The following is a 15769-nucleotide window of genomic DNA, read 5'->3' as shown; positions in this document are numbered from 1 at the left end:
TCCAGTGTTCTTGCCTGGAGAATCCCAGGGATGGGGGAGCCTGGTGGGCTGCCGTCTATGGGGTCGCAGAGAGTCGGACATGACTGAAGCAACTTAGCAGCAGCATACATACATACACATTTTAATGGGTTTTTTTGCAGATTACAAAACTCCTTTTACAACGTTTTGGTTTTATAATTAATACTATGATAAATGATATTTATGAATTACTCTGATCCTTCCCCCTTTATTAAAATAAAATTTAATTTTCTGAGAACAGATTTTTTAGAAGGGATCCATCTAGCATTGGATTTGGGGAATGAATATTATTTTTAAGGCTCTTGCCGTTTTGCCAAACCTCTTACTAGAAAGAGTACATCAGTTTACATTTCACCAGCAGTGTGCGAGTTCTCAGTCTCACCGCCACCTTGCCTTCAAGTATTCTTTTTCATACCACAAATACTTTGTAGCTTTTAATGAGTACCGTAAAATCTCCACTGAATATTTAAACAGCTGTGTGTCGTGGCCACAGTCGGACCCAGAGATCCTGCTGAGCCAGAGGCTGGGGGGAGAGAGTGAGGTGTATAGGCTTAACTCTAATTATTCGTTTACTCGAACTCGCCCTGCAAGTAGGTCAGATATTTCACGTTTCACTCAAATCTGTCCATAGAGCTGTGATTCCCCAACTCTACACTGAAACATTTCGGTGAACTCACGGGTATACTGCAATTGTCTTTAATTTTTGCCGGTAAAACAGTGACATCTGTCTGATGCCACATGACCCACCTGCTGGGGGAGGTCACAGTTTCAACACCAGATCCCTAGAGTCCTTTTCAGTGATGTCATATCTTTGCAAAATTGGAGTTTTATCATAACGGGTTGTTACGATAAAATGCAGGCACCACTGGAAAAGCAGTGCAGGTCAAAATGAGGATGATCCGATGCCAGGGTTTGGGAAGTGGCCCAGTGCCCCAAAGGAGTGGTTAGGACAGAAACACACAGTATGCAACTTGTTCAGTCACACGGGGCCCCGTGCTGAGAAAGGCCCTGTGCTTGGCTTTAGGCTCTGTTCAGTTCAGTTGCTCAGTTGTGTCCGACTCTGCGACCCCATGACTGACCTGCAATTCTGGATAATTTAACAGGTTTTTATTTTCCCTGGACCCCTCAAATTACATGGGCAAAATACAAGTAAAAGGAGGAACGTCTGAACAAGGTTGGTGGATTATATCTATATTGATAACACGGTTGTGACACTGGTTATGGTTTGCAAGATGCCATTGGGGAAAACTGGATAAAATGTAACGTGACCTATTATTTTTTACAGCTGCAGGTGAATTTATATAACTGTCTCAAAAAGCATCATTTATATATCACATATATCATGATATATATAATTAACCTTTCTGTTTTACGTTTTATACAGTATTTTATAACAGAGAAAATTACTAAGGCAGTAAAGGGGCCAAGACTAAGAAAATTCGGGATGCTCTAATTCACAGCACTCTGACACCAACAACGGTGAGACAAAATTAAGTAATGTGTGTTGCAGGAGTTTAACCAAGAGTCACACTACCTAGACTCTGTAACCAAAAAAAAAAACAAAAAACAAAAAAATATTGTAGAGTTAGGACACAGCTTTATAATAAGTTGCTGACTTAACTTGTGCATTGAAGCATTTAACCATTCCTTTGCCCAATTCACTTCTGCTTATTATTCAAATACATTATATGAAACAAAAATCTTTCTGAAAAATAATTTGATAGTATGTATTAAAAGCCTTAAGACTGGGCCATCTGACAGTAAACGTTGGCATGTACATATGCAAAAAAAAAAAAAGTGATACAGGTATCAAAAATCATGTTTTAGAATACTTAATATGAGAAAATGCTCAAGACACAATATTAGGTGTGAAAATATATTTCCTTATATTTTCACAAATTTCTACAATAAGTACAATCCACTTTTATACTCTTGGAGAGAATCATTTTTTTGCTAGTTTGTTTTAACTTTCCCATAAAGTAAACAAAATACTGTTTTATTAACATAAACTCTCAAAGTGGACCTGTTCCCGGTGAACTGGTTTATAAACTCTGCTATGTCTCCAAGCTCAGTGGGATAGGAGTTTTAAAAACACACCAAGTTACTTTCACGTGTGATTTTCAACAGATCTCTGAATGTGGATACTGTAAGCTGTATTTAGCGTTCAGGGAGTTTAAAAGTAACTTCCCCCAAGGTAACCCAGGTTGCTATTAATGAGAAAAATAAATGTTCAAACTCAGGTCTGTCTGCCTCCAGATCTCATAACTTTCCCTCCATATGACACGGTCAAGGAGTGGCACAGCTGTTCATGAAACAGTGACGTTTCATGGCGGGTGACCTACCTTGAGTCGGGGCCCCCACCAGCAGCACTTGGGTCCGGGTCCCGTTCAGCATCACGTAGCCACTAGACAGGGAGGTACCCAGTTTCCCCATTGCCTGTGAAACGCAGTAAATCACTACAGTCCAGCTGAGAAACTTTCTCTGTGGTGTCTGCTTCCCTGGGGAGGGAGGGGGCCACCATACCTTGTCTCCGGAAATGGTAAACCAGCTTTGACAGTTTGGCGGGAAATAGCCGTACACCCGTCCAGGGCTCTGTTTCTCATCGCGAGTGCGGAACAAGTCGCCCTGACTGGAAGCAAGCACACTGGGCTCAGGTGCTGGGACACAGGGCACCGTGCTGGGCAGGTGCTCAGGTCCATGGAAAGATGACCCACATCTTCCCCACTCATGGCGCCCCCCTCCACCCCATGCTGCTGGTCCTTGTCATTGGTGTGGTGGAGCTTTCAGAATGAACCCCAATATCAAGGCTCTCCAGGTTAAGAGGTTCACACTCTACTTCCCAACTGACAAAATGGGGGTACCTCCTGTTATGGGCTGGATTGTGTCCCCCAAAATTCGTATGTTCAAATCCTAACCGCCAATACCTCAGAATGTGATAGCATTTGGAGACAGAGTCTTTAAAGAGGTAATTAATTATGCTAAAATGAGGTCATCGTGGTGGGGCCCCAATCCAATATGACTAGCATCCTCATAAGAAGAGGGAGAGACACCAGGGATCGATGCACAGAAAAGAGGCTGCATGAGACGCAGGGAGAAGGTGGTTGTAGGTGACAGAGAGGCACCCTGGAAGACAGCAACCCGCTGACACCTTGATCTCAGATCTCTAACCTCCGAAACTGTGAGATCATCGATTCCTGCTGCTTAAGCCACCCAGACAACCCTAGCAAACTAACACAGCTCTCTCTCTCAAACTTATAAAAAGGAACATTTGCAACTTGACCCAGAGTCTTTGCTTTTCCTTGAAGGGTAGGAAATTTCAGAGTGACTTCCTGTGAACCCCACATTCAGTGGGCTCCCCAGGCTTCAGGCACCCAGCCCTTGTGTCACTGGTCTCTGCACCCCACATCAGGGCTCACCTACTGGTGTTCTTCCAGGTCGGGCTTCCAGCCAGGAGCAAAGTCCTGTTGTTGACACTGACACCATGAAGGGAGTACCCCAACCAAGCAAAGTCCTCCTCGCCTCTCACCATCCAGTTGGCAGCCTCCACATTCAGCTTTTCTGCACAAGACAAGCAGTGCCTTCTACTTTACGTGGAAAGACTGCAGGAATGGCAAGAGTGGCCCTTTGTGTAGGATAATGAGAAATGGGTTCATTGGGCTGTTTTTGCCACAACTCTTATGTCAGCACCCCAGCATCGGAAATGGGACTCACGCTTCATACAAAAAATACATTTCTAGAGCTAGCCTCTGTGGAGTGGAGGGTGCTGTTTAAAAAGAGGACCTGTTGGGAATTTTCTGGCAGTCCAGTGGTCAGGACACTGTGTTCTCACTGCTGAGGATCTGGGTTCAATCCCTGGCTGAGGATTCCACAAACTGTGTGCACCCCACCCCCCCAAAAAAGGCCTGTTGGACAGCTAGAGCATCACTGGGATGCTTAAGTGTTTTCACTCTTCCATTGAGACACTATGAGGGTAACTACTGCCCACCCTCCTCCCCCAACTTTGGATCCAGGTCGACACATTGGATCCTTCTGTATAGTCAGTAAATCTGTCCACATCACTTGCTGGAACATCTGGAAGAGTAAGAATGTTAGAGAATTCAGGTGAAACCACACACAACAAGGAAAATAGGACCAAAATCCCTATGCAAGAGAAGGCACCACAGACTAGAGTAGTGGGGGTCTCCACCCACCTCACCCCCACCCCAGCAAGCACTACCTTGGTCACTGTAACTGGAGCCAGAGTAAAATGCAGCCACAATTCCCTTCTGTTTCCCTCCACCTGGAGCAAAAGGGGCGCCAATCACCAGGTCCGGTTCACTATCTGCATTCACATCTGCCGCCAGGAGGGTCCAGCCCAAGTTACAGTAGGTATCCTGAAGAGAAAACGGGAACCCAACCACCTTTAACTCAGCCTTGAGGCAATTAGGATGCAGTGAGCTCTCGTTTTCTGTACCCGGTGAAGGTGGTCAACATACCTGGCAAGAGATGGTGACGTTGGGGGAAGAAGATAGTTGTCCTTGTTTGGAACCAAAGTAGACGTACACTGCACCCTAGACAAGGACAAACCACAGCATGATTGTGAGACTCGCGATCGTGAGACCTGGGAATCTTAAATAAGAGCAAGATAAAGATGACTGATGATGAAATAAATCACCAGCAGAGCCCTGTAGGTCAGGAGCTCAGTTACTGACTGAAGTCAGTGTCCAGTCCATTGCATCAGCCTCTTCCATCAGATTGTTAAGAGTCCCCAAAGCAGAAACTGTCATTTTCATCACGGTCTCCCCCGCATCTTGCTCTGGGTCTGCCATCCATAATTGTTCAACATATTTGCAGAATGAGCTACTCAGCTGCCCATGACCCTTTCAAAGCCCAGCTCAGTTGCTGGCTCTTCCACGAATCCCCACCACCCCAACCCAGCCCATTACTTCTCTCAACACCGGTGCACCTTGTCAGTACCGCTCACTTGCCTTGGGACACAGGCCGTGCTGTTACTGTGTGACGAACCTGTTCCCATCGTACAACTTGCCTCTCTCCATCCCTCCTCCTTCTAGAATCACTTCCTTTCCACGGTGAGCTGAGGACTGAGGACACAGTGACGGATAAGACCAACCTCTCCCCTCCCCGAAAGCTGGCCAGGGGGCAACTGTGACACTGCAGTGTGAGGAGCTACAAAGGGGCAGCAGACGACAGTCCCCTGCAGCAAGGTCTAGACCACACTCCCTCCAAGAAGTGACGCGCTACCCCCCACAGGGAAAACAACATGGAAAAGGGGTTTCCAGGTAGAAGGAACTGGATGAGCATGAGTCCTAACAGGAGGGCGCCGGATGGGTCTGGATGACAAATTGTTCCCACGACTCAAGAGTTGACGAGAGAAGGAAAGAGGTGAACCCGGCGGGAGAGGGTGATGAAGGGCCTCTGACTCTACAGCCACTCACGATGCTCGGCTACGGTGCGGACTCAGGGGGAGGAGAGCCCTGTGGGCAAGAACCCAGGAGCTCTACTCTCAGGGAGGAAAAGAGGGAACATGCTGGATTCCGTGCCTGAGGGGAAGGATCCAGGGACTCACCTCCCTGACCCATGACAGGAAGCTGTGGATTAGCTGGAATTTCTGCCTCCCCTCACTATCTCTCAGCATCCCCGGGGGAGGAAAGGAGGGAAGGAGAATGCAGGACTTGGTGGAATTGGGAAATCCCACCTGTGAAGCCAAACCGAGGCCAGGGAGGCAGGAACAGGATCTGCCAGGTAACCTGAGGTCACAACAAGGACCTGAATGGAGGGCCAGGATCATCTCCCCACAAACACTGCCTGGCACCCCTTCTGCCTGCTTCTCTCTGGAGGCTCCATGGGCGCCGGCCTCCGCCCCCACTATCCCCCCCTCCCCACCAGCCTCCTTACTGTGTATGTGAGCTTCTCGGAGCCCACTGAGGGGGCTCCCACCGCCAGGTCAGGCACGCCGTCCACGTTAAAGTCCAGCACAGCCACAGCCGAGCCAAACCGACCTGAGGGCTGAGGAGACACCAGTTACTCCCCCTGGTCTGAGCCACAACCTTCCAAAGAGCACACCTCACTCCCTGGGGACCCCATCGAGCACCCAGGACTGAGGAACCAGACTGTAGCCTGCTCGTAACACATCCATGACCCTCCAGATGGCTAGCTCACCCTAAGGATGTTTCTGGCACATCTGTCTGCCTCAAGGGGAAGATAAGGTGCCGGAGAGAAGAATGTAGGTCCAAGAGAGACACAGATGTAAAGAACAGACTGTTGGACTCTGTGGGAGAAGGCGAGGGTAGGATGATTTGAGAGAATAGCATTGAAACATGTATATTAACATATATGAAATAGATCGCCAGTCCAGGTTCGAGGCATGAGGCAGGGTGCTCAGGGCTGGTGCCCTGGGATGACCCTGAGAGATGATGGGGAGCACATGTACACCCACGGCTGATTCATATGAACATATGGCAAAACCACCACAATACTGTAAAGTAATTGGCCTCCAATTAAAATTTTTTAAAAAAGAATGTAGGTCCTTAAAAGCTCTAGGTTTTCAGAAAATGGTCTTGTGTATCTTTGTTGAGGACTAGACTCCTCTTGGAAAGTACCCAAGATAATACTCACTTAACAGCAGCTAATGTCTGTCGAATACTCAAGATGTTCTAGAGCTGTACTGACCAGTGCAGAAGTCACTAGATAAATGTGCTGTAACATTTAAATTACTTAAGTCAATTTTTCAGTCTCACTGGCCACATTCAAATGTTCAGAAACCAAAACACTTAGTAGCTCCTATACTGAGCAGCGCAGCTTTAAAGCATCTCCATCATTACCAAAGGGTCTATCGATTCTGTTGTAGACACTGTTCAAGCATTTTACATGGATTATTAGCCCCTAATTTCATGGTTTACAGATGGAAAACTCAGCCCATTCAGGTATCATTTTCTTCCAAGGTGGGTTTTATAGATCTTCCATCTCCTGGTGTCTGGAATCAGCCTAGACCTAAAGGTAACTCATGAGGTTCTCCTATCCTTTCACAACTTATCTAACAATGAAGAGTGTTGCGCAAATGATGCTTGCTACATCACACACACACCCCAGAACCCACATCTCTTATTTGTTGGTTAATCTCAGATGTGCAATGGCATCTGAGAACTCAGCCCCTTTCTACTGGGTGAGGGGAGGCGGGGTGGGTACTTGATAAATGAGAAAAGATTGCCTGGAGATACAAGAAAGCTGGGGCAGGTTGGAGACCCATAAGTAGGGGCCCCTGCCAACTGAAAACAGGTTCATTTCATCAACACCAGCTCTGCTAGCAAGCCCCCCTGCAGGGTAACTCATTCCAAGAAAAAGCATAGCATTCTAAAATAGGCAGATGCTTGATGGAATTCCAGCTGAGCTATTTCAAGTTCTAAAAGGTGATGCTATTAAAGTGCTGCACTCAATATGCCAGCAAATTTGGAAAACTCAGCGCAGGCCACAGGACTGGAAGAGACCAGTTTTCATTTCAACCCTAAAGAAAGGCAATGCCAAAGAATGTCTAAACTACCACACAATTGCACTCATCTCACACACTAGCAAAGTAATGATCAAGCAAGGCTTCTCCAAGCAAGGCTTCAATAGTACATGAACCGTGAACTTCCAGATGTTCAAGCTGAGTTTAGCAAAGGCAGAGGAACCAGAGATCAAATTGCCAACATCCACTGGATCATAGAAAAAGCAAGACAGTTCCAGAAAAACATTTACTTCTGCTTTACTGACTATACCAAAGCCTTTGACTGTGTGGATCACAACAAACCAGAAAATTCTTAGAGATGGGAATACCAGACCACCTTACCTGCCTCCTGAGAAATCTGTATGCAGATCAAAAAGCAACAGTTAGAACTGGACATGGAACAACGGACTGGTTCCAAATTGGGAAAGGAGTATGTCAAGGCTGTATATTGTCACCCTGATTATTTATCTTATATGCAGAGTACATCATGCAAAATGCTGGGCTGGATGAAGCACAAGCTGGAATCAAGATTGCCAAGAGAAATATCAATAACCTCAGATATGCAGATGACACCACCCTTATGGCAGAAAGTGAAGAAGAACTAAAGAGCCTCTTGATGAAAGTGAAAGAGAAGAGTAAAAAGTTGGCTTAAAACACAACATTCAAAAAACAAAGATCATGGCATCTGGTCCCATCACTTCCTGACAAATAGATGGGGAAAATAATGGAAACAATGACAGACTTTATTTTAGGGGGCTCCAAAATTACTGCAGATGGTGACTGCAGCCATGAAATTAAAAGACTTTTGTTCCTTGGAAGAAAAACTACGACCAACCTAGAGAGCATATTAAAAAGCAGGGACTTTACTTTGCTGACAAAGGTCCATTTAGTCAAAGCTATGGTTTTTCCAGTAGTCATGTATGGATGTGAGAGATGGACCATAAAGAAAGCTGAGTGCCAAAAAACTGATGCTTTTGAACTGTGGTGTTGGGGAAGATGCTTGAGAGTCCCTTGGACTGCAAGGTGATCAAACCAGTCAATCCTAAAGGAAATCAACCCTGAATATTCATTGGAAGAACTGATGCTGAAATTGAAACTCCAGTACTCTGGCCACCTGATGCAAAAAACAGACTCATTGGGGAAGGCCCTGATGCTGGGAAAGATTGAATGCAGGAGAAGAAGGGGAAAACAGAGGATGAGATTGGTTGGATGGCATCACCAACTCAATGGACATGAGTTGGAGCAAGCTCCAGGAGTTGGTGATGGACAGGGAGGCCTGGTGTGCTGTAGTCCACTGGGTCGCAAAGAGTCAAATACGACTGAGCAACTGAACTGAATTTGAGATGTCTATCCTAATCTTCCATTTTATAGATAAGGACCAGAAAGGTTAACTGCAGACCAAGAATAATGGCTACAAGATTCCCATCTCTAGTGCATGCCATAATGTGGCATCTTCCCCATTACTTAAGCACACTGGGAGACAAAGGCATGGAGTTACCTCCTTCCTCACCCCAAGGATCCTGGATGGAGTTTCCCATCCATGGGAAGCCGCTGCCTCTCTCACTCCTTGTCTACAGGAGCCCAAAGGATACACTGTTTATACACTGTGGTGTATAAACTTTACACCACAGTCTGACAGGGCAATGGCTTGGTGAAGAAGAAAGAAGCAACAGGAATAGGTTAATTTATTTTGGAACTTTTTCATGTGGTGTCAGAATGGCCCAGAAAATGCTGTTCCTGTCCCTCTGGGACTGTGTGATCACATACTCTGCCATCAACTTAGTAACACCTCTTGGTCAGGGGCTCCTTCTGTCAGAGCTTAAAGCCAAAGTGAAGTCCCTCAGTCCTGTCCAACTCTTTGCAACCCCATGGACTGTAGCCTGCCAGGCTCTTCCATGCATGGGATTTTCCAAGCAAGAATACTGGAGTGGGTTGCTGTTTCCTTCTCCAGGGGATCTTCTTGACACAGGGATTGAACCTGGGTCTCCTACACTGCAGGCAGACTCTTTACCATCTGAACCACCAGGGAAGACCTATCAGAGCTCAAACTAGATGATAAACCACTGGACTTTTCATTATTTAAAGTATGTTCAGAAGCACCATCCTATTTTTTCACAGCATTAACTCCACGATGAAAGGTTTAGTGGGGTGTCTGGGACAAGTAAAGTCTGACCCCCAACTCCCTTGGTGCTTGATATTTGGAGTTTGCCACCAAAGCCCCCACACTCATCTGTGGTGGGTAACAGGGCTCAATCGGCCCCTCCTTACTTATCCCTCACATAAGGACGAATACCAACGACGTCCAGGAGGAAAACCCTCCAGGTCTCTAGTACTCCCAAGAGGAACTCGAGCTGCCTTCATATGGAACATCTGTACAGTTGCTGTGGGATTTTTCTGGTAATGAATAACCACTTAAAGGAATAAAATCCAACCAAAGTCTGGAGTTTAGTTAATAGTAATTTCCCAGTGTTGGTCTCTTAATTTGGACAAGAATGCCATAATTATGTAAGATGTTAACACAGGGGAAACTGGGTCAAGGGTGCATGGGAACTCTCCGACTGTCTTTACAACTTCTCTGTGAATCTAAAATTCTTCCAAGAGGACGTCCCTGGTGGTCCAGTGGTTAAGAATCCACCTGCCAATACAGGAGACATGGGTTCGATTTCTGCTCCCAGAAGATTCCACATGCTGTGAAGCAGCTAAGCCCGAGTGCTACAACTACTGAAGCTCGTGCCCCCTAGAGCCCGTGCCCTCCAACAAGAGATGCATGCATGTGTCTGACTCTTTGCAATCGCATGGATTATAGCCCATAAGACTCCTCTGTCTATGGCATTTTCCAGGCAAGAATACTGGAGTGGGTTGCCACTTCCTCCTTCAGGGGATCTTCCCAACCCAGGGATCGAGCCCACGTCTCCTGCAATGGCAGGCAGATTCTTTACCACTGAGCCACCTGGGAAGCCTCACAATGAGAAGTCCATACACCTCAACTAGAGTAGACCCTGCTTACTGCAACTAGAGAAAGCCTATCCACAGCAATGAAGCTCCAGCACAGCCAAAAACAATTTTTTTTAATTTTTTAAATAAAATTCTTACAAGATAAAAAATATTTATACTAAAAAAAACACCCCAACAAAACAAAACAAGGTATTGTATTATCATATTATCAAGACATCACATCTTGATTGGTTATTCAAAGGCACTCAATAGTAGGGGTATTTCGGAAGGTGTCGGACAAACCACTAAAAGATAAAGAGACAATGAGATCAATGAAGTGAACATGCTTTTCAAAATAAAAGTCACTCCACAGATGCAGGCCCCTGGCTGTTTGTTACTATCATCATTCTCGCCATTGGACATTTATCCTGGAGAGTGTGCCGGGAAAGGCAGGCAGTGACTTATCAACTTTGAAAGGGAAAATATGAGATGCGGCCTCACCTGGAAACCCTCCAGGATCCCGTGGGCCTCCTTGTCCAGGTCCAGGTCGACAGGGGGCAAGCCCAGATCGTTGCCATAGATGAGGTACACACGCCCCACGTGAATGCGGCCTGGGTGGCTGTAGCCAGGGGCGCCCACCACCAGGTCACCGTATCCATCCTGGTTGAGATCAGCCGAAGTCATCGCCCTGTAAGAAGAAGAGGGAACCCACTGCAGCGTCTACTGAGAGCTCTGGGCAGAACTGTCTCCTGTTCCACTCTAGATTCTAGAGTCTAAATTCCTCTCATTGGTTTTTCCATCCAAAAATATTCAGAGGTTATATTCACCACTGAGGTTATATTGTTTGTGGGATTCAGTCTTGTTCTCCGGAGGGAAAAAACAAAGCCGAAATTGAACAAATCAAGGCCTCTGAGCATTTCTGGACCACAGAACCTGAACACACAAAAAGCACCCTCACAAAGCTTCTTGTTCTACAGGCAAAACCCAGAGCAGACAAAGCACAATTCCGGGCTCCACCTGAGAGCAGAGAGGAAATCCACCTTGAGCCAATGGCACAAATTGTTTTACGATTGGCTCAATTCATCTCAGTTTGTCACCTGATCAAAGACAAGCTTGTGGTAAGTAGACCACTTTATTTCTATCAGAGCTACACAGAGTGCCTTATATTGGAAAAAATTAGAGACTTAGTGGATGTTTCTAAATAAGAGTCTATGACCTGCCGGTTAAAGAGAGGGACAAACTGAGTCAGTTGTTCAAATGTCTCGTTTGGGGCTGGAATGACCAAGTCATTTATTTATTTTGGCTCTGATGGCCACATAAAGAATAAATAGCAGGGACTGCTCTGGTGGTTCAGTGTTTAGGACTCCACCTGCCAATGCAGGGGACATGAGTTCGATCCCTGGTCCCAGAAGATTCCATATGCCACAGGGCAACTAAGCCAGTGCACCACAAATACTAAGCCTGCGTACTGCAAGTACTGAAGCTCCCGTGCCTAGAGCCCCTGCTCTGCAACAAGAGAAGCCACGGTAATGAGAAGCCCGCACACCACAACAAAGAGCAGCCCCCACTTGCCGCAACTAGAAAAACCTATGAAGACCTAGCACAGGCAAAAATAATTTAAAAAAAAAAAGAAGAATAAGAAACAGCAGAACAGAGGAAAAAGAGAAGAGCAGTTTCTAATGGGTGTGACGCCTGGCGGATGGGGTCAGACACACACCATGGAGACACTGCTGGTCTGTATTCCCAAGGTGGGACCCTGGCCAGTAATGGCCCCCGCGAAGGAGCTCTGTGCTGCACCCCTCTCCATGTGGCAAGAAGCCCAGCAGAAGGCCCTCATTTGGATTTTCAGGAAGGCGGCCAAGAAGAGCCATTCATTATTCACAGATGAACGGCCAGTAAAGACAGCACTCACCCCCCATTCTTTGTGCTGGAGCTGAATACATTAGCAGCCTGAAGAGGAAGGGCTGTTGATTTATTGTTCCAAGGAAATTGCAATGTTATTTGTATTTTAAAAGTGTGATTTTTAAAAAGACATTTTATAAAAACCTCCCCCCAAAATAGTCACTTTTACATCCTTGGGCTGTTCGGTTGTGAAACAGAGTCCCCCTAAAACAAAGCTCCCTTATCAAGTTTATGATTAATCTCTCTATCCAAACCTTTATTCCCTTTCTTGTGCCCTCTGACCTCAATCCTGTGCTGCTGCTGCTGCTAAGTCGTTTCAGTTGTGTCCGACTCTGTGCGACCCCATAGACAGCAGGCCACCAGGCTCCCCCGTCCCTGGGATTCTCCAGGCAAGAACACTGGAGTTGGTTGCCATTTCCTTCTCCAATGCATGAAAGTGAAAAGTGAAAGTCAAGTCGCTCAGTGGTGTCCGACTCTTAGCGATCCCATGGACTGCAGCCTACCAGGCTCTCCCGTCCATGGGATTTTCCAGGCAAGAGTGCTGGAGTGGGGTGCCATTGCCTCCTGTGCTAACTGAACACTAATCCACCAGAGTAAGATGACTAAAACTACTACTGTCAATGTACTATAATTGGTATTGCAGATGTCATCATTAACGTACAAACACAGCTTGTTTCTTCAGGGCAGGATAAGCTAACAGATCCCCAAACCATGGACCCCCTGGCTAGAGAATTGCAAACCTGAAACATCCTAACCCCTGAAATTATGATTAAGAAATGTCACAGGACACTGATCCCAGCTTCCTTGGTCTTCCCCTTTAAAACACTCTAACTCAAAGACCAAATTGGAGTGGACCTGGGGCTTACCCCCATCTCCCTTGCTTGGTGCCCTGCAATAAACGCTGTGCTTTCCTTCACCACAACCTGCTGTCAGTACACTGACTTTGCTGTGCAGCAGGTGATGGAAACCTGAGTTGAGTTTGGTAACAGTTGTTCTTTAAAAATCAGAGGAGCCCCTAAAATTCTCTTTATTATTGTGGTGTCCCAGGCTTTTGCCTTATGAAGTTATAATAGTCCTGTCAGTATAAGAGCCACCTACTTTTATCCTAATGTCATTAGATGCCCAAAAATGTGTAATAATCTATCTCCAAAAAACACTGAAGTTTTAAAAATATTCTATAAAGTGATAGTTTCTTGCTGTGGTTATTTAATAAAGTCAAACTTCCTTATATTTAAACATAATTTTTGGTCAGAATGGCAATCATCAAAAAGTCTGCAAACAATAAATGCTGGAGAGGGTGTGGAGAAAAGGGAACCCTCTTACACTGTTGATGGGAATGTAAATTGATACAGCCACTATGGAAGACGGTATGGAGATTCCTTAAAAAACTAGGAATAAAACCATCATATGACCCAGTAATCCTACTCCTAGGCCTATATCCTGAGGAAACCAAAACTGAAAAAAGACACATGTACCCCAATGTTCATTGCAGCACTATTTAATAGCTAGAACATGAAAGCAACCTGGATGTCCATAGACAGATGAAAGGATAAAGAAGTTGTGGTACCTATGCACAATGGAATATTACTCAGCCATAAAAAGGAATGCATTTGAGTCAGTTCTAATGAAGTGGATGAACCTATTATGTATTAGATAGAATGAGCCTATTATACAGAGTAAAGTAAGTCAGAAAGAGAAAGATAGATATCGTATACTAACACATATATACGGACTCTAGAAAGATGGTGCTGAAGAATTTATTTGCAGAGCAGCAATGGAGAAACAGACATAGAGAACAGACCTATGGACATGAGGAGAGGGGAGGAGAGGGTCAGACATATAGAGAGAGTAACATGGAAACTTACATTACCATATATAAAATAGATAGCCAATGGGAATTTGCTACATGTCTCAGGGAACTCAAACAGGGGCTCTGTATCAACCTAGAGGGGTGGGACAGGGAGGGAGATGGGAGGGAGGTTCAAGAAGGAGGAGAATATGTATACCTAAGGCTGATTCATATTGAGGTTTGACAGAAAACAACAAAATTCTATAAAGCAATTATCCTCAATTGAAAAATAAATAATATTTTTTTTTAAAAATCAAGGCTTAACAAAAAAACATTTTTGACCAGTTTTAAGGAGATAGTTTTATCTTTAGCATAAATTAAGCAATAAATTCATGTTTTTGTTGATGAATTGATTGGAAAATGAAGTGTTAACAGGTACCATGTTAAACATTTGTGAATGACCGCTTAAAATCAATACTGATGAAAATATTCAGGAATTAGATATATTCATACCTACCAACCAAGCCTTGTGTAGGGAAAGGACAAGTAGTAAGATGCTGAGGGGCTAGAAACATGTGTCAGTGGCTGAGAGCTGCCAATAAACATCTCACGTATGCTCCTCTCCAAAGACTTGTACATGAAGGATAAGGAATCCTGAAATTAAATGATTACAGACAGAAAAAGACACAGCATAATCAACAAAGTTACCGCTTCGTGTCAAAGGCATTAGACTTTAAGGAATAAGTTTGAGCTTTTTTTTTTAATATCTATTTATTTCCTTGGCTGCACTGGGTCCCAGTTGGGGCACGCAGGATCTTCAGTCTTCATTGCAGCACGTGGGTCTTTAAGTTGCATCATCTGAACTCTTAGTTGTGGTACGTGGGACCCAGCCCCCTGACTAGGGATCAAACACAGGCCCCTGGGAGCACAGAGTCCCAGCCACTGGATCACCAGGGAAGTCCTAAGAAACAAGTTTGCACAAGTGCTGAAAAATAACTTATTGACTCCTATCAACCTGAAAGGAGACTTAAGACTGGAAATTAGGAGAGTGAAATCACACCCGTAATATATGCTCAGGGATGGGAGTTATAGCCTAAAGGTCAGGACCATCACAAGAAGAAAGAGTCAGTTGAGATTAACCTGAACCAACCAAGTTAGGATAGTCTATTAATGTGCAGAATGTAACTGAACAAAACGATTGTTAAAAAATAAAAAGTTTTTAGAAGGTAAGTCCACTCAAATCTAGAACTATAAATATATTTGTGTATATATATCTGCCTTTTCTCCCCACAAACAAATGAACTGGAATGCCACCACGATGCCAGAAACCCTCCCAACCATATTCAGGTTGAGAGGCTGCTGGATTTGCTTTGAGTCCCAAGAAGCTGGGAAGGCATGAGGGGTCATGTGTGGAGGGCTGGAAGCTGTGTGCAAGAGAAATGGGGGGGGGGTGCAGCAAGCCCCCCAGCTTAGGGTGCTGAATTGTTCTTAGTGTGGTTACTGCGGACACACAAACACAGACCAGAGTGGCCCCAAGCAAACTGGTCAGGCACTAGATCCATCCAAGTTCAGGGAACACAACTCGAAATCCACCCCAGGTGACATAAGATCAAATGAGAACTGTCAGCTGCCCCAGAGCAGGT

The 15769-nt window shown here is 45.2% G+C and overlaps 1 protein-coding gene across 6 annotated transcripts in view; it reads right to left on the bottom strand.

Annotated features, from left to right (window-relative positions):
* The window catches only part of GPLD1 (glycosylphosphatidylinositol specific phospholipase D1), a 57087-nt gene that overhangs the window by 10192 nt on the left and 31126 nt on the right, over positions 1-15769 (bottom strand). For all 6 annotated transcript variants that reach the window (XR_001919419.1, XR_001919418.1, XM_018061655.1 and 3 more), the window contains 8 exons: positions 14644-14780; positions 10937-11123; positions 5914-6024; positions 4494-4568; positions 4235-4391; positions 3435-3576; positions 2542-2647; positions 2361-2454 (listed from right to left, as the gene is read on the bottom strand). Coding sequence is in view for 4 of the 6 variants with exons in the window: in XM_018061655.1 (XP_017917144.1) it covers positions 2361-2454; positions 2542-2647; positions 3435-3576; positions 4235-4391; positions 4494-4568; positions 5914-6024; positions 10937-11123; positions 14644-14780 (1009 nt within the window). In the remaining 2 variants the exon portion in view is untranslated. The remainder of the gene's footprint in view (positions 1-2360; positions 2455-2541; positions 2648-3434; positions 3577-4234; positions 4392-4493; positions 4569-5913; positions 6025-10936; positions 11124-14643; positions 14781-15769) is intronic.

Source organism: Capra hircus, chromosome 18 (genome assembly GCF_001704415.2).
Source record: "Capra hircus breed San Clemente chromosome 18, ASM170441v1, whole genome shotgun sequence".
Taxonomy (NCBI): Eukaryota; Metazoa; Chordata; class Mammalia; order Artiodactyla; family Bovidae; genus Capra; species Capra hircus.
Note: the sequence above shows the minus strand (reverse complement) of the source record. Positions and strands in the feature narration are given on the sequence as shown.